This window comes from Diabrotica undecimpunctata, chromosome 8 (genome assembly GCF_040954645.1).
Source record: "Diabrotica undecimpunctata isolate CICGRU chromosome 8, icDiaUnde3, whole genome shotgun sequence".
NCBI lineage: Eukaryota > Metazoa > Arthropoda > Insecta > Coleoptera > Chrysomelidae > Diabrotica > Diabrotica undecimpunctata.
Window position 1 is genome coordinate 133,350,348 of NC_092810.1, and position 23,465 is coordinate 133,373,812.

Consider the following 23,465-nt stretch of genomic DNA (forward strand, 5'->3'; position numbering starts at 1 on the left):
TCGGCTCCTTATTACTTCGGCAGTAAGTATATATTATAGTAACATTGATATTACGAACAGAAAAAATAAATCTAAGAATACGTAAACCTTAAAATACTTAGTGTAAGAATAAAATATGTATTACATTTTATTCTATTTAATGGTATATTATTTTGTATAAAGAGTTGTTTAGTAGCAAAGTTTTGGTATAAAATTAAATTTAAATTGGAGTTATTTACGATAGCAATCTTAACTTCCCGCTGGTAGGTATAATGTCGAAAGTTCCCTTAAAACTTTTTTAAAATAATCAATCAGCTTTCCAGAATTTTTTCAACTTTTAAAACGATTTCTTAAAGCTGGGGATGATGCGCTCAACTTTTTACTAACGACGTTCTTTTATCCTATGAGAGAGACGGCGAAACTTGAAAGTTTCCAGTTAATTTTAAATGTGCACTTCATTCCTAGAAAATAAGCTTGATAACAGAAATAAAAGCACGAATAAGTACCGTAAATATACAATACTAACAATGTTATCAATAACGTTACATAATATGTTACGTTACATGTGAAACAATAAAAATAATAATAAAAGAAACATTTAAGTGGAAACTTTAAAAGATCTATATTTGAATTTGCATACAAAATTCTATATAGACAAAACATTGCGAGTAATTAACAAGTTGAAGAAAGCAAAAGCTTCAGAATCCGACAATATAACGGCTGAATTTCTTAAGTACGGAGGGGAGACTTTACGTAGGCAATTACACAAACTAGTAACATATACGGAATACCAACAAAATGGCACGAAAGTGTTATAACCCCTATACATAAAAAGAAAGACAAAACCAACTGCTCTAATTGTAGAAGAATCTTACTACTTAATACGACGTACGAATTCTTATCGATTAGTGTATTAAGTAGATATTTTATTAGTAGCATTTTTGGTAGAAAATTTCATAGAGGAATACTAAGTGGGATTTAGTAAAAATAGATCGACCATATATCGAATTTTTATCCTCAGACTATTCATAATCTCTTTATAGACTTCCGACAAGCCTACAAAAGCATTCAAGTGGATCAGATTTATGTAATGACAGAACTTTAGACTACAACAATACTGATCCAGCTCGTTAAAATATGTGTAAATTGCTGTAGATCCATAGTAGGGGAGAACGGGGTACAATGAAACACAAACTTGTTTTTTATTTTTCCTGTTTTTGCATGCAGGTATATCAGCTTGAAATGTGTTTAAAAGATTCCCGTCGGTACAACATCAAGTACATTACCCCAAATTGGATACAGGAAGCTTAGGATAGAAAAAGGTGGAAAAATTTATGGGCGGCCTACGTTCAGCAGTAAACAAATATGGGCTAATTTATGATGAATAAGTTGGGTTGGCCGAGTCACAAATAAAAAGTAGTAAATCGTATGGACAAAAGGCGCTAAGTACTACTTAGCATAAAAAAGACATTTGAAATATTTGGGCCATATACTTCCGAGAAAAAGCACCTATAAGTGAGTAGTTTGGTTGCACCACAAACAAACTTATTAGAAGAGTTGTAAACAAAGTTTGGATAGCCTAGATGATATACAATCTCTGATAGGATAGGATTAAAAAGAAAAAGAAGCAAGATCGTATAGATTAAAAAGATCGTGTTGGATGACTTGGCGATAATGACAAACGGAAGACGGTCTAAGAATTTCTTGTTAAGAGAAGTGAAGAGGAGAAGAGGACCACAATAAAAGTGGATGTTAAATGTTATATAGGCAATTTTTCTTTTTTGGTATCTCAATTAGCTGTTTGATATTTTTGTAAAAATCCTGCAATTTTCCTTATGGTTCCACTGCGACAGATGAAAATAATTGAATAAAGTGTCCCATTAAGGGGGCTTGCAATGTAATATGACAAATATAAGATTCTCTACATATTTTTCTTCGTCTTTTATAAAAAATTCCACTCAGTACGGCTTCTTCAGCCTCTTTTCGTTCAGTCCTGGACAAAGGCGTAACCTTGAGTTCTGCACTCGTCTGTTTTGTGCCATTTAATGCCATTTTCTATCAACTTTTGATTTCCTGTCGCCTAGCTACCATTTTTGTGGTTTTCCTCCACTACGATCTTAACGTCTTTGTGTCCAATGTATAATGTTTCTCGTCCATCTTTTGTTGTCATGCTACGTGTCCTACCCAGCACCATTTCAATTGCGCAATTATATCGTTCTCCTTTGTCCTGCTTCGTGCGTCCTATATGTTCTCTCAGAGAAACTCTTAATATCTTTCGTTCCATGTCGCTCTGTGTTGTTCCTAATTTATTGGCTGATAACTCTCTGTTACGGTATCTAATACATAGATAATAACTAGTAGGATACAACTATTAATACCACATTTTTTAATTTTATTGGTACATTTTTATTTTTTTCCACTACACTGAATCTTCCTATCGCTGCACAAGTCATTCAGATTATTAACTATATCAATTAAGGTATGTTAATACACACACAGTGAAGAAAAGAAAGGACAGTGTAAAGGGGGATGGATCGATCAATACTCAATTCGACAAGGAGCGAGAAGTGACTAATCAACACTTAGCTGGAACAGTCTGTCTCTGATCAATACTCTAAGACCGGTAAAGAACTGCCATTAGATCAACACTCTAGCAGTAGCGGTTGGCCTTTGGTCAACTTTATAGGGCCAGTCGAGTTGTTTCCAGATCAACACACTGATAAAACTCCGGACGATCGGCCTTTAATCAACACCCAAAATGCGGTGAAGTTCCTACCAGATCGGCACTCTGGCCGAGCTCGATTCTCTCTTGAAATGTACTCTGTTTTATAATATTGTCATCGGTTTTCCATCTCCTCTTGCGCGCATAGATGGCGTGCTAAGTGGAACTCGGTGATGGGAGTGGGGATCTTTAATTATTTCTTTTGTCAGTTTCAAATTTTATTGATAAAACGACGATCAACATAAAACTCCTACATATAAACATATTCCGCAAGTATTTTGATGATTCATTACGTAACAATTAGTGTTAAGGTATATTTATTCAGGGAATGAACGGTTTCATTATGGATTCGCTTCTAATATACCAAAAGAAAAAGTACACTAAAAAAGTGTTATTATTTCGCTTAAATAAAATTAATTGTCAGATAAACACAGAAACACAATGAGCTGTTGTCACAAAAGAGTGTTGAATAATTAAGGTAATAATTACTTAGGATAATATTGGGACAGAGCGTTAATTAAATTTTTCCGTCGAATTGTCACCTCATCAGTAGTCACACTAAGTGAGTTATTTTTATTACTTTGTATTGTCATACTTTATTTATTTTCCACTTTTTTAGGTTAAAGATGATTATTTTTGTGTATTTCGGGTGTGTTTTAAATTGAAAAATGAATTTCCTAAATCTTTGCAATAAGTTAATTAAATTAATGTAGAAAGTTAGACAAATCTGTGGTTAACGAGACAAGAACGATAATTAGGACAATAATAATTATAAGAAAGACTAGGTGCTACTTTGCAATTGAAAAAAAGCAATATTTCTTTTAAATACCATTTTTACCAAATTTCCCACAAACAATATTTATTTTTACCAAAAATTATCTTGTTAAGTTTGACCTTCAAAAAGATCACCTTTGTTATAGTCATAAACCTGCATCTTTTTCTAATGGACCTGATTTTCGACCACGTGACCTTCCCGTTGGTCATTTATACCAAAATATAGGCAGTAGAAATGAAATATCTGAGACGAGTTTGGGGAGTTACCAAACGATATAAACTACGAAACCCTCAAATATTGCAAATATAGTCAACATTAGAATATATAGAAAGAAGGCAACTCAGTTGGTGGGATCATTTTTCAAAAATGGAGAATAAAAAACCGGTGAAACGAATTTGGCAGGCAAAAACTCAAAGAAGAAAGAAGAAAGGTCTACCTACGAAAGACATGGCGTTAGGAAACATTATCGAAAAAAGGGGAACAACACGGACAGAATCAAGGACACTGACCAGAAATAAGAAGGACTGGGTCAATTTTGTACATAATGTAAGTACACAGCCGAATATAGTTAGGTTTACAAATAAAATTAAGTTTAATATTAATATTAAGATTAAGTTTAATATTAATATTAATATTAATATTAATATTAATATTAATATTAATATTAATATTAATATTAATATTAATATTAATATTAATATTAATATTAATATTAATATTAATATTAATATTAATATTAATATTAATATTAATATTAATATTAATATTAATATTAATATTAATATTAATATTAATATTAATATTAATATTAATATTAATATTAAACGTATTTAGTCAGTATTTTAATTAAGAAACTAAAGGCAGAATATACAACACAGTCATCAGACCAATAATGACACACGTGGCAGAAGCAAGACCTGACACAGAAAGGACAAAAAGGAAGTTATAAACAGCAGAGATGAAAACATTTAGAAAAATTGATGGTAAGACACTATCGGACAGAGCTAGAAGTACAGATATACGACGTAGATGCAAGGTGGAGAACATCAAGTACTGGGTAAGAAATAGAAGAGTAGAATGGAACCATTATATATGTTGAATTACAACAAATAGAATAGTAAAGACGGCAAGAGACGGTTCCTCAATAGGAAGACGATTAGTAGGAAGACCACGAAAACGATGGAACGACAACTTACTGGAGGCACATTAAAAAAGAGACATGTTTATATAAAAATAAGAAGAAGAAGGGTGTTTTTCTTGATCAGATCTTGATTTTCCATTTACTCGTGAATTCTGTGATTCCTCCAAGGTGGTTTTCTATGTTTTGGACTATTCTTCTGTCGTCTTTTCCTGTTGCATAGATTGCCGTGTCATCTGCGTAGAGGGCTGTACTTGTTTTTGGATCTGTTATATGTTAACTAATTAGAGAGGTAATCTAGCTTTGTCCATCTGATCTTCGTGTCGCTGATAACTCTTGCCAGTTGGAGTTTGCAGTTCCTTTCTCTTCTGGATCCAAATTGATTTTCCTGAATGATTCTTCTTTTTTCTGCATGTTTTATCAGTCTGCTGTAGATGATCTTCTCCAGTATTTTTCCCATTGTTTCTAGTAGTGATATTGGTCTGTAGCTTTCTGGTCTTCTTCCGTTCTTCCTTGGTTTTAGTAAAGTGATGATCTTAGCATGTTTTCAGTTGTTCGGAAAATGCACTTTTTCCAGGCAGTATTTAAAGATATAGTAGAGTTGCGCTACTATCTTCTTTGGTAGTTCTCTGAAAGCTATGTTGCGGATTTCTTCTGCTTTTGGAGCTCTGCTTCCTTTTAATGTTTTGATGATTTTAGCAACTTCTGTTATATTGATGTAGTCTTCTTCCTCTACTAAAAGTTTGTTTCCTCTTTTTATCCCCTCTTATTCTGTGTTAACCTGCTAGATGGTTCTTGCATCCGACATGTTTTTGATTTTGCGGCATCTTCTTATTTTCATTTTCGCTTGTCCTTCAGCTTTTTTCACACGTCTTCATAGTTTTCTTCTGCTTTCCTGATGTTCCTGACTCATAAGTGTTATTCTTATTTCTTCATATAGTTCGTCTCTGTAATCATAGAACTCCTGTCTTCTTGTTCTTTGGACAGCTCTTCTGGTCCTGTTTCTGTCCTTGATAATTTCCTTTAGCTATTGTTCGTCATTTCTTTAGGGATGTTGTCTTTCATAGCTTGCTGAATTTTTGTTGTAATTTCTTCTATTTTTTTTTCTACTTTTTTAGTGGATTGGAATTCTCTCTTCGGAACGTATAGTTGTTGTTTCGTGGATTAGGGTTGATCTTTCTTGGTTCGTCTGGTGCGAATAACACCTTGTCTCTGTCTTCACAGTATCTCTGACGTCCTAGGTTTTATTTTTGGTACAGTATGTGTTACTGTGATATTTACTTTACTTTAATGTTTACTTTAAAAACAAGTTACAAATCATAGCTGCTAAGAATGTAAATTAAGTAAATACTTCCAAATTGAATATTTTCTATTTACTGGTGAAACAAGATACCTAGGAACTAAATTAAAAACATAAATCTGCGTTTAAAATTGTAACTTGCCTGAATTTGACGAAGATATAACTCTAAATGTGACTCTGCATGATTCGTTAAACAAAATCTGTAAAATAAGCTTTATTTCATATATTGTTTTATAAACATTTTCAAAAAAAATATAATTTTTTTATTTTCATTTTTATCAATGATACACATTTCGTAAATTTACGATCAGTGTATCCTCCCTATACTCACGTATGGTTCACAGACATGGACACTCACCAAGACCAATATGGATAAAATAGTAAAAGTACAAAAAGCGATGAAAAGATCAATTATCGGGGTGAGACTTATCGACAAAAAACAAACAAATGGATTATAGAAGCAAATCCAAAGTAAAAGACGCAGGAGAACATGCTGCCAAATTAAAATGGAGCTTCGCAGGACACAATGCCCGACTGAAGGATAAGAGATGGAACCACGAAATACAACAGTGGATGCCATTGTTAGGAAAGAGAAGCAGAGGAAGACCACAAATGAGATGGGTTGATGACATTAAGAACATCGGAGGACACAACTCGAAGCAAGTGGCGCAAAATAGAAGACACTGGATTGATTTGGGGGAGGCCTATGTTCAAAGTTGGATTACTTAAGGCTAAAGAAGAAAGAAGAAGATAAACATTTATTTAAATCTACAGATAACGACATTGTTTTGTTGACAATTGAGAATTAAGATTTATTGCAATCCCATCTCTAGAGTATATTTATTATAATGCTCTAAAACCAATTTTTTGGTTATTCTTTAGCCTTAATAGCAATACAAATAAATAAGTAAGTAAATTAGTAATATGCTGAGAATTGAACAAATTTTATGGACAAATCTTACAACAATAATATAAAAAAGAAGAAAAAAATCGGTTGCCTGTAAAGTCGGTTTTACGGGCGAAGATTTTACGTGACAACGTCTTTTTCTCGGTAGAATATTTATTGATATGAATATTATTAAATTGCACAATAGGAACAAGGAATTGAATGAAAATAAGAATTGCACAAATTTTAACTATAGAAATATATTTTGTTTACTAAAACATTGTACATGTAAACTTAAACTTAACTAATTTCTATTTGAGTGATTTTGTTGAGGATAGGACGATGATAGGAGAAATATGAAATGAAAGGAAGTGTTTCTGCTGTAATGTGTCTTGAACGCCAAGAACGCTCGAGAAATACAGAGAGAGACACAAGCACGGAAGCACGCACCGATTCAACGCGCCTAATTCTCTAGTGCTGCGCGCGCAGCGGACCGATCATGTTTGAGTGGGAGAGAGACGCAAGGCATTCGCCGGTCCGGCGGGCCTCTCTCTCGTTCGGTGACTCACTGTAACAGACGTGAGCGGGCGTTACACTTTTTCATGAATGACTCCGAGCCACAACCTAATTTAAGACGTTGTCACGTCAAAAATTCAGAATAAGAATCGTTTGTACTTTTAAATAAAAAAAAACAATAAAATTCTTTCAAACTTAAACATAAAAAATACTACCTAATTAAGAACCCACAAACTTCGTAAAATATACTTAACAAAAAATAAAAATTAGGAAAGCAGATTAATGAATTAAGAGCTCAAATATTTCACCTCCTTGTGCTAACCAGTAACCAAATCTGTCATACAGATTTCCCCTCATATTTTGGAGTAGGGCTGGTGTAACGGTTGCAGAGAAATGGAGTATTTTTGCCTTTAATTCGTCTAGGTTTGTGGCTCTTTCAGACTGATGCCTATAAATGTTTTCTTTGGGAAAACTCATAAAAAAGAAATCGTTAGGCGCTAAGTCAGCGGGTCTAGCGGGTCATTTAATTGTACCACGTGTACTTATCAGTCGATCAGTAAACGTTTGATTGAGGAAGTCAATAGTTGCTTTGGAGTTGTGAGCCGAACACCCCTCCTGTTGGAAATTAACCTTCTGAAAATTAACGGGAAGGCGTCGAACTGCCGGAATGATCTCATTCTGTAAAAGTTGTAAATATTTGAGTCCATTTAGGTTTTCATCGATAAAAAATGGACCGACAATATGGTTGCCTAACATCCCAGTCCAAACATTTAACTTTTGCGAATGCTGCGTTCGCACTGTAACACTGAGGTGTTTATTTTTCCAAGAATAATACCTTGCAACGGATGGATTGTGTTTTCATGTAATAAAAATGAAAATTCGTCAGAAAATAAAATATTTTTTAAAAAGTGTACATTTTCATTTTGTTTATCTAACATAATTTCACAAAAATTCCATCCGCCTAAAGTTATCTTCCGAAAACAGTTCTTGTGTTGGTTGTATCTTAAAACAGTGATTCCCATTCCTTTTGAGAACTTGCTGGACAGTTCAAGCATTTACGTTATCTTCCCTAGCAATTTGTACACTATTGCAGGGTTCACTAGCTTCCACAAAAACACAAATATCAATATCCCTGTTTTGATGCTCCTCATCGACAGGTCTAACACTTGGTTCATTACCTTCATGACACTTTTTACAACTAGTTACGCATTCCGAAGTTCGAAAATAATTAATGGTATTTTTAACTGTTGTAACACTTGGTGGGGGTATATTTTCGAAGGCACCAATAAATAAATCAATAACTTCGCGTATCTAATGACCTTGAAAGTACCATGTTACAAGTTGCACTGTTTCTTGGACGGTATACAAAGTAATAGGCATTTTATTAATTATTTGTTTATTTTTTCAGAACTTCGTTTGAAATTTCTAATGTCAATGTGACAATTATGACAATTCGTATCTACTGTGAAATGAATATAGAGGTGGAAACGTGTAACATGTCACAGCGATTGCCACTGTGTTGTATGGTCAATAAGACAATATCATGATCTGTATATAACTGTAGTATTTGAATAATTATTGCTTGATTTATTATAAATTAATTTTATGATTTATGTATAATACAGATATTCCATCCCACTAATCCAATAACAATGCCGCACACTTATTACATTTTCTAACGCAACCCTTAATCAGTTTTCGGTGTATAGGGATCAGCAATATTTCATAACAAGCTAGACATTACGGTTTTGATTAAAAAAGTGTCACACCCATGTGATACATTTTAAAAATCTGTTTCAATTCAACTCAATCTGTGTTAACCTTCCACTCTGAAATTGTAAAATAAAAATTCCGCTTCTGGAAAAACTTTTATCACAGAAAATTTCCAAGTCATCCCAAAACCAAAAAGCGTTATTGGGTAGATTTCTCATGAATTTTTTATCCTTCGACATCAGCGCGAATCAATTGGAAATAAAATTAGGCCGGTTCTGTATGATATTCGCATCGTTAGCTATTTATACCTTTAAGGGAATATTTTTATGCATCAGAAAATAGAAGATATAACAATACATGAGATATTTTATTTTTCTATATCTTATATATCCAAATAGAGGTTATTTTTGTTTTTTATTTTTAATTTCAGAAAGAAGTAGTAGTTTCAGAAGTAATTAGCGATAAAAACATAATAAACAAGATTTTTATCTTGACGTTTTATTTCTAATAGGTAAATCGTTTTTTACTATAAAGTAAAGACTAAAAAATTTATATAGCTTATTATTTGTATCTATTAGTGGTAAATGAAGTCTTTTGGTAAATGAATGGTAGTTTGAATTTAGTTTATCCCGATATTGCAGCCTTCAGCCATTATCATCATTAAACTGTATGGGTCCACTGTGGATATAGGTCTCCCTCAGCTCTTCATCTGTCTCTGTCTTGTGAGGCTTTTATCCAGTTATTGCTTCAGGTCGTCAGTCAATCTAGTTGGTGGACGTACTCTGCTCAGTATTGCTTCTTCTCTTGGTCTTCACTTGATAATACGTTTTTTTTATCGGTTTTCTGATAATCTGGCGACGTGTTCTGCCCAATTTCATTTTAGCGACGTTATTTTTTCTATGAAGTGTGTTTTTTTTATTCTACGACGTATTTCTTTATTTGGGATTCAGTCTTCGGACACACCCAACATCTGGCGCTTCATAGACTTCACGCGAATATTATTCACTACCTTTCTTGTATTAATGTTTTCGCTCCAAAGTGAGTACAGGTAGTACACATTGGTCAAAGATTTTCCTTTTGAGGCATATTGGTAGATCCGATTTAAATACATAGTTTAAGTTATCAAAGGCTGCCTAGGCTAATCCTATGCAACGTTAAAGCTCACACGACTGGTTATCTCTGCCCAACCAAATTTCATTTCCTAAGTACTAATACAATGTAGTATTAGTACTTAGGACTCTCTATTATCCAATAACTCATTAAATTTGGAAATCCGTGAAAAGTTTACAAGATGTTACGTGTGGTCTGTACTTTTGTATGGATGTGAAACTTGGACTTTAAACGCCGATATCATGAATAAAATCGAGGCGTTTGAGATGTGGTTGTATCGAAGGATACTAAAAATTCCATGGACTAGCAGAACTAGAAACGAAGAAGTTCTTCGAAGAATGGGACATCAACGAACTCTATTAAATATTATTAAGAGGCGTAAACTAGAATATCTTGGACATATAATCAGAGGACCAAGATATGAGTTTCTTCGGCTAATTCTCAACGGTAAAATCAAAGGAAAGAAATGGGTAGGACGGAAGAAACTCTCTTGGTTGAGGAATTTGCGGTAGTGGACAGGTTTGACAGCGGACCAATTGCTACACGTAGCGCAAGACCGAGATCAGTATAAAAATATTATAAGCATGGTAGTCGCCGACGTTCCGTAGGGATATGGCACTCTAAAAAGAAGAATACAATGTAGTCTATACAATTTCCCTTCCATCAACACCAATATTTCGAGTTAGCACCAGATTAGTCATTACTTGCGTCTTATTTATATCTAATCTTTAGTCCCACCTGTAAGAAAGCGTCATATTTTCAAATAGTATTTTGCATCATCCACACGATCGGCTATAAGGACGATGTCATACGCAAATCTCAAATGACTTAGCTAATCTCCATTTATGTTGATACCATGCTCGTTTAAATGTGCCTTCTTACAAGAATATTGTGAAAGCGCCGTGAGTAGCTTTGGAGAGACGGTGTCTACTTGCTGTACTCCTCGATGTATACAAAATCTATTTGTTTGTTGCTCAGATAGTCTAACGCTAGCTGTGGTATTTTGTTAGTTATATTTGATTATGTTAGTGTAGCGATGATGTATTCGTCATTCGGCATTTCGGATGGATTATGGCATCGAATGCTTTCTCGTAGTCAATGTCAGTGAAAATGGTTTATTGTATTCTGCAAACTTCCTTATCAGGTTTTTTATCAGTAGTAAGTCGTCGTTAGTGCTGTATCCCGAACTAAATCCAGCTTGTTCTCTATGCTGATAGAAGTCTCTAGGCTAATTTATCGTCCAGTTTTTTTTAAATGTCTGTGAAAAGTTATCTACCTAATTTAATCGCTTTGTTTGGGGGATTTGTTATTTTTCATTTCTAAAAGTGCCGTTTTGATTTCGTCTGGAGTTATTTCTGGCATTAATTCCGATCTCTGGCTTGTGATTTTGGGCTGAGGCTGATCTTGCCTTTCGTCGGTGGTTTCATTTGTAGAAACGTTTCCGTCTTGGTTTTTTATTTTGTACATATTTTTGTTGCCTATGTTGTTCGTATTTCGCCTGAAAACTTTTAAACTTTTGTTTTCTTAATTTATTTTAGTTATTTCTCTTGTATTGTTTTCCCTTACATCTTTTTGTATTGACCGGTGGATATATTCATTTAATTTCTTCTTTTTTGTGTAGTTGGAGCCGTATTTTTCCGTTAGCTTTTTTTTTATTTATTAGCTCTTTGGTATTTTGGCTTAGTTTTTCTTTATGGGTGAGAACCGTCGAGCAACACTCCCTTGTCGTTTATTTTAGAGCCTTCGTGATGCCAATATCTGCTTCATCTACATATTCTGTTTCATCTTGCAAGTCTTGTATATGTCTGGTTAGTGTATCTTTATACAGATTGTTGTTTTCTGGGGGAACTCATTTCTTTTTTCTTGTTTTTAGGATCATCTTTGTTCTTTTCAATTTGTTATTTAATAGTATCTTAGCTCGGATTAATCTGTAGTCGCTTCCTACTAAAAATTTGTTGAGTATTTCGATGTATTTGATTATTTATTTTCTGTTTAATATAATCTATTTCATTTTTGACACTACCATCTGGAACAAAAAAAATATCATGGATAAATTTTCCTGGTGTAAGAAGTTCAGCAATCTTTACCCTCGTACATTGCTTTCGCCATATGCATACCTACCAATTACTACGTCTGCATCATCTTGTTTAAATCCTATTTTCGAATTATAATTAATTAAACCTTATTTAAACCCCCATAATTATATAATATGCTGATGTAGCATGTAATGCTGTTTCTAGGTACTCATAAAATTGTTCAGTTTCTTAATCCGAGTGGGTAGTCGTTGGAGCATAATGTCTGGATTACCTTAAAGTTGCATTTAGTTTGAAGATAATATGTACAATCCTGGGGTTATGCTGATAATTTCAACTATATTTTGTGTATGCTTTATACGTATAATGAATCCTATTCCACCATTTTAAGTGTCTTCTTCACCTTTAAAATGAAATACTTGTCCTGGTTTAAGAGTAATTTGGGCTTTTTCTCTTCATCTTATTTCGCTGAGGCTGATGATGTTCATTTTATTCTTTTTAGCTCTTCCTCCAGTTTCGTCATCTTCTGGTCTGATATAAGAGTTCTAACACTGTATGAAGTAATATGCATTTATTGCTCTTTGTAGTAGCCTAATTTTTTCCAGGAATTCTTAGCACCCTCTGCTCCAAATATGTTCCAACCTCTACCTTAATGAGGAGCCGCCAGAGACTGAGAGCCCTTTAGTAGTTTCGCCTTTCATAGAAAATAATTTTTGGGGTTTTAAGCCATTAAAACGCCACGCTTGGCTAATGCGTGTTGGTATTGGTTTGGAAGTGGAGGGAGGAAATGAATATCCTTAACATTATCACACGCAACGGCAATAGCCTCAAATGTAAACAAACCTCTATTTGTAACAATAAAATACTGAAAACTTTGTTTTCAAAACTTCCACAAAATTTATTTTAAACTCTTATCACTACAGCTGTTTCGGCTGATTGCCTTTCTCAAGTGATCTATTTTTGGCATGCTTTAACACTTTATAGTCGCTAATGAAATAGGTTGAGGAGGGGAGAACTGTTTATCTCAAGTTGGTCATTCAGAATTAAAACTGTGTTTTTTAATTTGTTGATTTCTATAGATTCTAACAAAGATTACATAAGGCCTTTATTTTGAATGTAAAGAATTTTAAATTCGTTATTAAAAGAATGATTATGATCTAGAAGATGAAGTGCGTATGTAGAATCTGTTTTTCTATTATTGAAAGGCCTTTTATGTTCTGCTATTCGTTTATTTAAATTTCTACCAGTTTGACCGATGTAAGTTTTTGGGCAGTCGCCACATTTAAGTTTGTACACACCTCTGTGTAAGTGTTTTTTATTTTAGCTCTTGTTGTTTTTAATATATTTGCCTAGGTTGTTATTTCTACTGAAAGCTGGTGTTATTCCTTTCTTTTTTATGTGTTTGGCTATTTTTGTTTATATTTTGCCTGTATATGTAATCGAGCAGAAGGTACTGGGTTTTTTCTCTGGTGATGAAAATACTAATTTCAGGGCTTTCTTGTGTAGTTTTTGATTTAACATTTTATTAATTGTTTGTTCGTTGTATCCATTGTTTACTGCTATTTGCTTAATGATATTTAATTCTGTCTTAAAATTGTATTTTGACATCGGAATTTCTGTTAATCTATGTAGCATACTATGATAGGCTGCTAGTTTATGTTGTGTGGAATGGGATGATGAATTGTGAATAGTCGTGTCAGTATGGGTAGGTTTATAAAATATGGAGAAGTCATGTTTGTTTTTAAGTCTGATAATTTTTAAATCTAAAAAATTTATGGATTGATTTTGTTCTGTTTCCATTGTAAATTCAATATGACTATGAAGTGAATTAATATACGATAAAAATTGGTCGAGTTGGCTGTTAGTTCCTGTGAAACATACCAGTACGTCGTCTATGTATCTCCACCAATATAAAAACTGTTTGAATATGGGATGTTTTGAAATCTTTGTCTCTAGATGATCCATAAATATATCTTTATTTAGGATATGTTTGATCCATTAAAAAAATAATACGTTTTTAGTAACGCATTAAATTGTTTAAGTACATTCATCCTTAAGTATACAACATAATATAATAGGCTGGATACGTTTTTGTTATCCACTAGCAAAACAAATATTCGAGCACTATTTTGACACCATTCTAGCGTAATAAATGTTATTTCATTATCTGAAATTTTCTTGCATGTTTTTTGTGTTTCACAAAAAACCGCCTGGCCTAATTATCCACCATCAATCCAGAACAGAATGTCTTTCCATTAGTTGACGGATAGAAGGATTTGAACCGGCAGTAGGATTAAGTCCTGTCGACTATTATAAAAATGTACGTAGGACCTACTCGATGCTAATTTATGCTCCAAGAATAAATCATGGTGGGTTTGAAATAGCGCGGCGCGGCACCAACCATGCGATTTTTCTTTGTGCAGTTGAGGATTTGCAGCCCTCTGAAAAAGGCTATCAATTATCGACTGCCTGACTAATGGATATTTTCCTGATAAATTAAACCGTTATTACCTGAAATGAAATATGATTTATTATCCGGATGGATAGTTTTGTGAGAATTAGTGATATAGTATAACTGTAGTGAATTTTATAAAATGGTTTTACTTTGGGCAATAAATTAAATAGACTCGAATTAACAAAGGCTTTAATTCTTTTTTGTGTATTGTGAATAATACAAAAAATTGCTCAGCTAGAAATATATAGCAGGCTTTGTTAATATGACCAATATAAAAATTTTTATCGTTTTAGCGCTTTTATATATATATATATATATATATATATATATATATATATATATATATATATATATATATATATATATATATATATATATATATATATATATATATTGATATGATTGGTGTTTAAAGAAAATAATTTATAAGTTATATACTAGATAATATTAGATATAACAAGTATGTGGTTATTTTAAGAAGTTATATACTAGAGAATTTAATAAAAATTATTTATGTGAGGGCATTTTTAAGAAATTAGCATATAAAAAGTATTTTTTTATATAATTTTAATGTTGTAAAATATCTTTAAGTGAGCCATGTGACTAGGCAACCAGATATACATACTCTCCAAGTGACATTTTAAATAATTAGGAATATAAAGTGGGGTTATAATAATGATGTTAGTTTAAAATGTTTAATTTATAGATATTTACTGATTTAAGTGTTTATTCTGATCTGAAAAGCCTAAATGTCAACAAAATTATTAATAGAAAATTAACGAATTCTCCAGAATGCAGAATTTGACCATTGTTTACGGTGGAACATTCTGGATTAATGGTTATGTCTGTGAATCGAACATATACTGTTTCCAGGAAATTCAGACATGTATTTAATAGAACAAATGGAACATGATTTCTTACCAGATGATTCTGGAACATCCAAAAAGATATAAATACCCGGTGATTTGGGTTCAAGAAGTCAGTCAGAAAGTTTAGTAAGAAAGTCCATTCAGTTCGTCAATCAGTTATGAGGCCAGTTTTAGTATGAAAAATAGTTAGAGGCAGTCAATCAGTTACAATTGTTCAATATAGTGAGTTAAATCAAGATCAAGAAACAGTATAAACAAAATATTATTGAAGATTGAAAATTATGTTATGTATAAATGATGATAATGGAAGAAGTATTAATTGAATATTAAAATTAAATAATATTTTTGGTGATTGGATATTGATATATTGAAAAGAAGAATAAAAATAAATGCTGTTTGCTGGTTTGCTTGGTGGTTTATAAATGCTGTGAAGAAAAATATCTTAAATTGGCGGAAGCTGATATTTGGAAAAAGTAATTTCACAAAAACAAGGATAACCGAAGCTGAGAAGAAGACATTTGAGTGGTGATTATAATCTATATAGTGAAAAACAGTTCATTTAGGCATTCAGTGACAGAAAGGTACAAAATTTTGTTAATATAATTTAGTTAGTGTCATAACAATTTCAATTTTGTAGATAGTTTGTTTAAATTTTACATTGTCTATAGAATTTAATTAGTTTCATAAGAATTTCAATTTAAAGATAGTTTATTTTAAATTTACATTGGCTAGGTTAGATATATATTTGTGTTTCATAGTAGATCTAATAAAGATAATTTAAAAAAGTACTTACAAACTAATTCTTTGAGAACCGCGATAAAAACCCTATATATTATATTATTAAAAATACTCATTGCTCATTATTCAAACAAACAATACATCATATCAATATATATATATATATATATATATATATATATATATATATATATATATATATATATATATATATATATATATATATATATATATATATATATACTGTGTCCGTAAAGTATGGAACAAATTCTTTTTTAGCTAAACAGAGCATTTTAAGAAATAATCCTGAAACACGTCGATTTTTTATTTTAATTTACCGTATTTTAAAATAATATTCTAATATACAGGGTTCATTACTTTCGAGTAATGACGTCACCGTCATTTTTTTTAAAGGGAACACCCCCATTTTGTCTCAATTTTCGGATTACTCTAGCTAAGCTGATTCCAAAAATGTATCACATGTTGATTCAAATTGGTACAGGGTGGACAAAAATACAATAGTTTTGTGTGTGCTCATAAAGTAACGCGTTAGTTAAATTAACAATATTAAAAATACCTATTGTCTAGCGGACAGAATATGAAAGAAATTATTTCTTATCAATTTAAAAGAAACATAGTAGGCTATGTTTTTGTTAAATGTCATTATTTGTTTAGTAATTTATTGATGTTCAGTGACAGTTTAGTACTACTTTGGTATTTGTGAATACCAAAGTAGTACTAAACATACTAATAATATACTAAACATACTAATATTTTTGGTATTTGTGAATGTTTTAATTATTGCTTAGATTTAATTTGATGTTAAGTGTAAAGCAAAGAATTAAAATACGTATGATGATTGGGTATGGAGACAGATTGCGAACTCAGATGGAAGTGTGAATCATACCATAGAAAATGTTGAACATTATGTATATCTAGGTCATGTTATCAAACTAGGAAAACCAAATCAAGATGCTGAAATTAGAAGAACACAACTGGCATGGGGCGCTTTCGGCAAATTGGCATATATCTTGAAAAACACCTCCATTCCTGTAAACTTAAAGAAAAAGGTGTATAACACATGCATACTACCAGTTTGTACTTACGGCTTGGAGACAGTAGCCCTTACCAAAAAATCTGCTAAAAAATTAGAAACAACGCAAAGAGCAATGGAACGAATCATGCTTGGAATATCACTAAGAGACAAGATTAGAAACACCAAGATAAGACGTAGAACGAAGAATAGGGATATTGTGGAAGAAATTGCAAAAATGAAATGGCGCTGGGCAGGTCACGTAGCTCGATATAATGACAACAGGTGGACACGGAGAATTTTAGAATGGAGACCAAGGACGACAACAAGAAGCATGGGAAAACCTCAAAAAACATCGGTAGATGACATAAGAACAGTGGCAGGCAAACAGTGGATTAGATTGGCGCAAGATAGAGAAAGATATAAGCAATTGGGAGAGACCTACATTCAGGAGTGGATGGAAAATGGTTGACAAAGAGAGAGAGACGTTGAGAAGATAATAAAATCAAAATACACGGGGGTCCCATAGTTTTTGTTGCCTTCCACAAGTCTTAAATTACAATCGTTGGTCTTGCCAGTCGTTTGTTCCATCAGTCGGTTTAGTATAACGTTTCGAATCCCACGGTTCTCAGTTTTTATCGACTATTTCATGGAATATTCTATAAGATCTTTTTTAGCCATCGCCAATCGGTCATTCGTTTTACGTACCCGTACGAAATAATTTGCTGGGATGCTATTTTGTCACCAATGGTATTTTTTACATAGAGCGTTTTATAATTTTTTCAGTTCGATACGGTTCAATGGACAAATTCTGCAATACCTTATTAGAGAATTTATTTCTAGCGCTTTAAGTCTATCATTATTTCTTTGTAATATTTATTTTGCAAACAGTCTGCGCTATAGGTTGTGATGGGTTCCAATATGCTTCGATATAATTTTAGTTTTATTGCCATCTTTATGTTTTTGGATCTTCATGTTTTTGTATATAATATATATATTTTAATGAAGACTGAAAGTGAAACAATATTTAAAGTTCAGTAATTGTAGTAAATTATACAAATGCTTCAAACTAATTTACTTGAAGATTTTAAATTCTGCATTAAAAAATACTGTTGTTCAAAAAAGTACATACATAAATATACAAATTAGTGTACAAAGGATATATCTGGAATATTTTATATATTAAATATATTTTTTGTATAATACGAAATTAAATCGGGTTTAATATCGAGAGAAAACTAAATATTGTATAAATAAATATTATATTAGAATTCAGATGTAGATTTTTTAAATTAACATAAAATGGATACTAACCACAAATGTAAAGTGGGAAATATTTTATTGACGTTTCAACATTCAGTTCTGAAATGGTTTTTAAAATACATGATATTGAAAGCGATTTTCCAGCAGCTAGAAGTCAAAATGTCAGTAAAATATTTCCCACTTTATGATTGGACCCCGTTATGCAACAAGGAACCAACTGACATCAAACTTAGTTTTGAGAAAATCAAGAAAAATGTTTTATTTATTTGAGGATATAAAAATAATAAAAAACGACTCAAAAGTAAACACGTTTATTAAAACTTATGGATATTAATGCTATATTCAAATTAACAAGGGAGGAGTTTGAATAGACTAAAATTCTGAAAAAAGTATCTTGTTATAAAAATAAAACTGCGATGTTAGGTAATATATAATATCTATATTTAATTGTGTGAAAGCTGTTTAATTTTGAAATTTTTCTTTTCTTTACTTATTTCACTTAACTTATTCATGCACTTATTCTGCACCGAGAACTAACTACAATTGGACCCCGTTATGCAACAAGGAACCAACTAACATTTATTCGAAAATGAAGTTCTTGGTTTAAATAGACTGTAAATAATATTATTCATGTTCTGCAATAACGAGCCAAATGTTCTGGCACCTCAGCAGCATCTAGTCTAGTGGACGGTGTTGCAGAATAATAAATTCGGTGGTACATGTTTTCAATTCCGAACCAAGTTGTTGCAGGTTACCCTTGGCAATGTAAAACGATACCAACTTTTACCCAATGTTTGGCTACTTCGCCAAAACTTCAAAGGTTTATTCTTTGTAAATTTTGGCGAAAGTATCTATACAATGAGGTTATGTTTTCACATTGTTAATAATTATTATATTATCATGAATCGTATGACTTTAAACTAAAAAAATTAATTTTTTAAATTTTATAGTAAAGGCAAAAAGAAGATTGCAGGTCAAAGCGGAGAGATTTTGTCAAAGCAGACACATTTCTTTTTAACAATTCCGAACAGGTATATCCCAAAAGATTGTAAAGATTACCGACATAAGTCTTATGAATAGAGCTTAAAATTTTAATAATTATACTTCTTAGTTGTTGTTCGTTCATAATTGGTAGTGGAATGTACACACCCTTTCATAAAACCCCTAAAGCAAAAGTCAATTTGGTTAAAATCTACACCTCTGGGTGGCCAAGAAATAGGCGCATCAGAGCCCCTTTTAATCCAATTTCTAGGATACTAATCGAAAAGATATTTTTTTATTTCATTATGGGAATGCGCTGGAGCGCTATCCTGTAAAAACCAAATATTTTTCTTGACTGCGAGATTGACCTCGTGTAAGTACTCTGTTAACAGTAATGTTTTGTAAAAAGTGTAAATCATTTTCACCGTTTAAATTTTTTGGAAGAAATACTGGCCTTATTAGATTATTATTCACAATTCCTGCTAAAACATTGGCTTTAAAATTTCTTTGGTTTAGAGAGACTTTTTTGCGTGGGGGTTGTCTTCGGCCCAGATCTGGTGTTATGATGGTTCGTAATGCCATTTCTGTTAAAGGTAGCTTCGTCGGTAAACAAAACAAGATTAAATAAATTGACATTTTGTGTGTTTTCATAAGAAACCAATCGCAAAATCCTATTTTTTTTTTAGGATAATCTTCATCCAGTAATTCTTGAACAGGTGTTAAGTCATAATAATGAAACTGCTGTTCCTTGATTTTTTTTTAAATAATCATGTGAGAAACTTTTAACTGAGCTGCTACTACTGTTGTACTGCTTCCATGAATTTGTTTAATTGCTTTCAAAATCCATCTATCGTTTGTATCTACTTTTGGTCGACCAATATTTTCAAAAAGTTGCAGTCGCAATGTGCCTGTTTCTCGTAAACAATATTCAATGGAAAGAAATAGTCGTCTGCCTGGTGTATTTCGATTGGGATATTTTTCTGCATAACGCCGTACAGCTGTCGCACTATTTCCTTGACATTCACCTGTAATTACCAAATTACCAATAATAATCTAAAATACTAATTTAGCCTGCTCAAACTTACCCAGAAATAAATGCATATCTGCGATTTCTGAAAACGTGTACATCATTGTAATAGAAAATTTAGTTTTTCTTAAAGTAATTATCTTTAACAGTTTTCGATATACTGGAAAAAATCGATTTTCATTTTTTAACTTTAGAAGGCTGTCACTTTTTATGTGCACATTTGTACTTAACTAAGTTATGTTCAATCGAACTATTTTTGGTCTAAAGATAGGTTTAATTTATGACCTAAGTTTTTGTTACAACCTCATATATGTATTTAATCAATAACACTAACCAATCTCCTTGATCCAATCAATTTAATACAATATTTCAACTAAAGTAGATATTAAAGTTTAATCAGCATTGCGGGACCCGTATCAAAGCTCTAAATCCAATTCCAATAAATTTTAAACTCATTTTTGAAAAGTTTTCGAGATTTAGAATACTCCGTGTGGCTTTGCGCTTTATATTAACCGATGAGCATACGAGATGAAATAATCAGCGAGTGCTAAATTTTATTAGAATAATGGCTGTTACTACATCGCGTTACCGAACCAAAATAAAACAAAGAAAATTCAATTTGCTTCGGTCTACTGGCTTTGGTTATTTCTCATTTAGAACCTTTTGACAATTATCTTTATGAATCTGTTTGCCGCAAATGAAACATGTTTTAATTTCTCTCGATTTAAAAATAATATTTGATAACTCGAACAGAGTAGTGGGAAAATTTAATTTATTTTGAAATAAAATTTAAAAATGCAGATTGCGCAGAATTTTATTATGGTTTTGTATTTCTTCTGGCCTCGTTCGTTTAAATCTAAATATTTTCGTTTGAGAAACATGTTCATATTAACCCATTTTTATTATTATGAGAGAGTGTTGTACATTTGGACAATTTTTGCAAAAACATGTGTAGATGTAATTAAATTCGGGTTTCACCATTTTGCATTAACTGGTCACCAAGCTCAAATATAATGTTTAAGAAAACATTTATATATTATGTGTGTAGTCAGATGTACCCATCATACACTGATGGTAATAATATTAATATAGTTAATAAAAATATTTAGCAAAAGTACTCGCCAAAAAGGTGTATTAAACTTGGAGTTGTTTAATGTCATTTCTATGGGAATTCCACTATTTTTATATTTTGACATAAAGTCCAGAATTTGTTTGGGTCAGCAAGTAGATGGTTTTCAAGTGAACGCATGTACAAGTTATGCTCAAATTTGGTTTGGTTTTTAATATCAGTTCTTAAAAGCTGAATTTCAACACTCTTTGGGCTCCCTGTGGCTTTAAATACAAACGATGCAGACTATTTTTCTTTTTCTTTGTGTATATTTTACTTCTTTGCTGTGTCAATCGGAATATATTATATCGCACAGTGAATTTATTAAAAACACATTTTCATAATTTTTGTTTAATTTTTTCTTACGTCTATTGTAGGTTTACTTAAAGGTGGGACAGGAGGATTAATTCAACTGAAGCCATAGAGGAACTCTGAACAAGGTGACACATGGATTTTCTCGTGATGATACGTGTCGCCATTTGAAATGGTGACACGTATCATCACGCCATTTGCAATGGTGTGAGAGATTGAATTTCGGATACTCGATTGCTGACCAATGTGTTCAGTATATTTGGAGTGGTGCGAATCCAGGATAGTACTATAGTTAAATCGGATCATAAAATAGTTTCGTTTATTGTTATTCTCAAAGATTGCTATTGAATAAACGTGCTAACAAAAGTGATCCGCAAAGCTTTAACCTAGGGATACTAATTGTTTTTATTGGAGCGACCTTTGACTTGGAGCAAAATAAATTAAAGTGGACCTTTTTTTCATGATCTACACTGTGCAAATAAATGCACGCCCAATATTCAATAGTAGAGTTATCGGCAAATCCCTAAATTTTAATGTATTTATAATTCTTGCATATGGCATGCCTTGGAAGATTGACTTGACTAAGCTGGGTTAATTCAAATTGGAATTTAATCCAACGTTCTGCTAAATCGTTTGGAGTGGGTGCATCCCAAAAAATCTTCTCGAGCCAAAGTTTTTGCGTTATAGTTTTGGCTAACACTGTGCATGGACCTAAAAGTCCTAATGGATAAAAAGTTTTTGCTATTGAAGAAAGAACAGATCGCTTCGTAGGAATTATGGGTAGTGTTTCCCTTCATAATGTACTAAATCCGCATTACATGACCATATCAGTCCAAGCGTTTTTGCTTTTTTTTTGATCAAACTTCAAAATATATGCATCGTTTGAATGCTGCAAGCCGTTTAATACTTTATTGTCATTCTAATACCATTTTTGTAGATGACAGATGTTGGGTGTCTTCAATAGTGTCTGCTTCAGTAAGAATATCCCCAACGTAGAAATCTATTATTATATTATATTATAGATATTGTGATTCTATACATATATTGCACTTTCTGGAATAACAAGAAGTCTGATTGCTGATGCCAGTGATAGAAAGATTGGTGGCTTGACTCTGGAAACCCAAGAGATTGAATAAGCGCTCGGTCATGAATGGTTTCTAAGAACCTGAATCTAGAAGCGCACGCGCAATGTGATACTTACACCTGTTATTTTTACAAAGGCAGTTGATAAAATTGTTTGCTGCACAGAGGTCAGTGTATTTATGGTAGTTAGAGAAGATTTATTGTTTGCTATAGTTTCATTGTTTTTATTTTTATTACTAGAAATTTCCTCATGAATAAGAATATTGAGCCATTGCTTACATTTTCGGCATTTTGCATTTAAAACGAATATGGCTTGCTCTTAAGTAGTTTAGACATAATTTGGCTTTATTGGCAAAATTGCGCCTCTCAAAAATAGAAAGCTTAAGAAATTGCTCACAGGAATAAATTGGATGATTGCCCTTGC

The 23,465-nt window shown here is 32.2% G+C and overlaps 1 protein-coding gene across 1 annotated transcript in view; it reads right to left on the reverse strand.

Annotated features, from left to right (window-relative positions):
* Nucleotides 1–23,465, reverse strand: part of LOC140449127 (uncharacterized) — a 63,564-nt gene that overhangs the window by 15,122 nt on the left and 24,977 nt on the right. Inside the window, exon 4 of the mRNA XM_072542273.1 lies at nt 2,068–2,315. Within this exon, the coding sequence (XP_072398374.1) occupies nt 2,068–2,315 (248 nt within the window). The remainder of the gene's footprint in view (nt 1–2,067; nt 2,316–23,465) is intronic.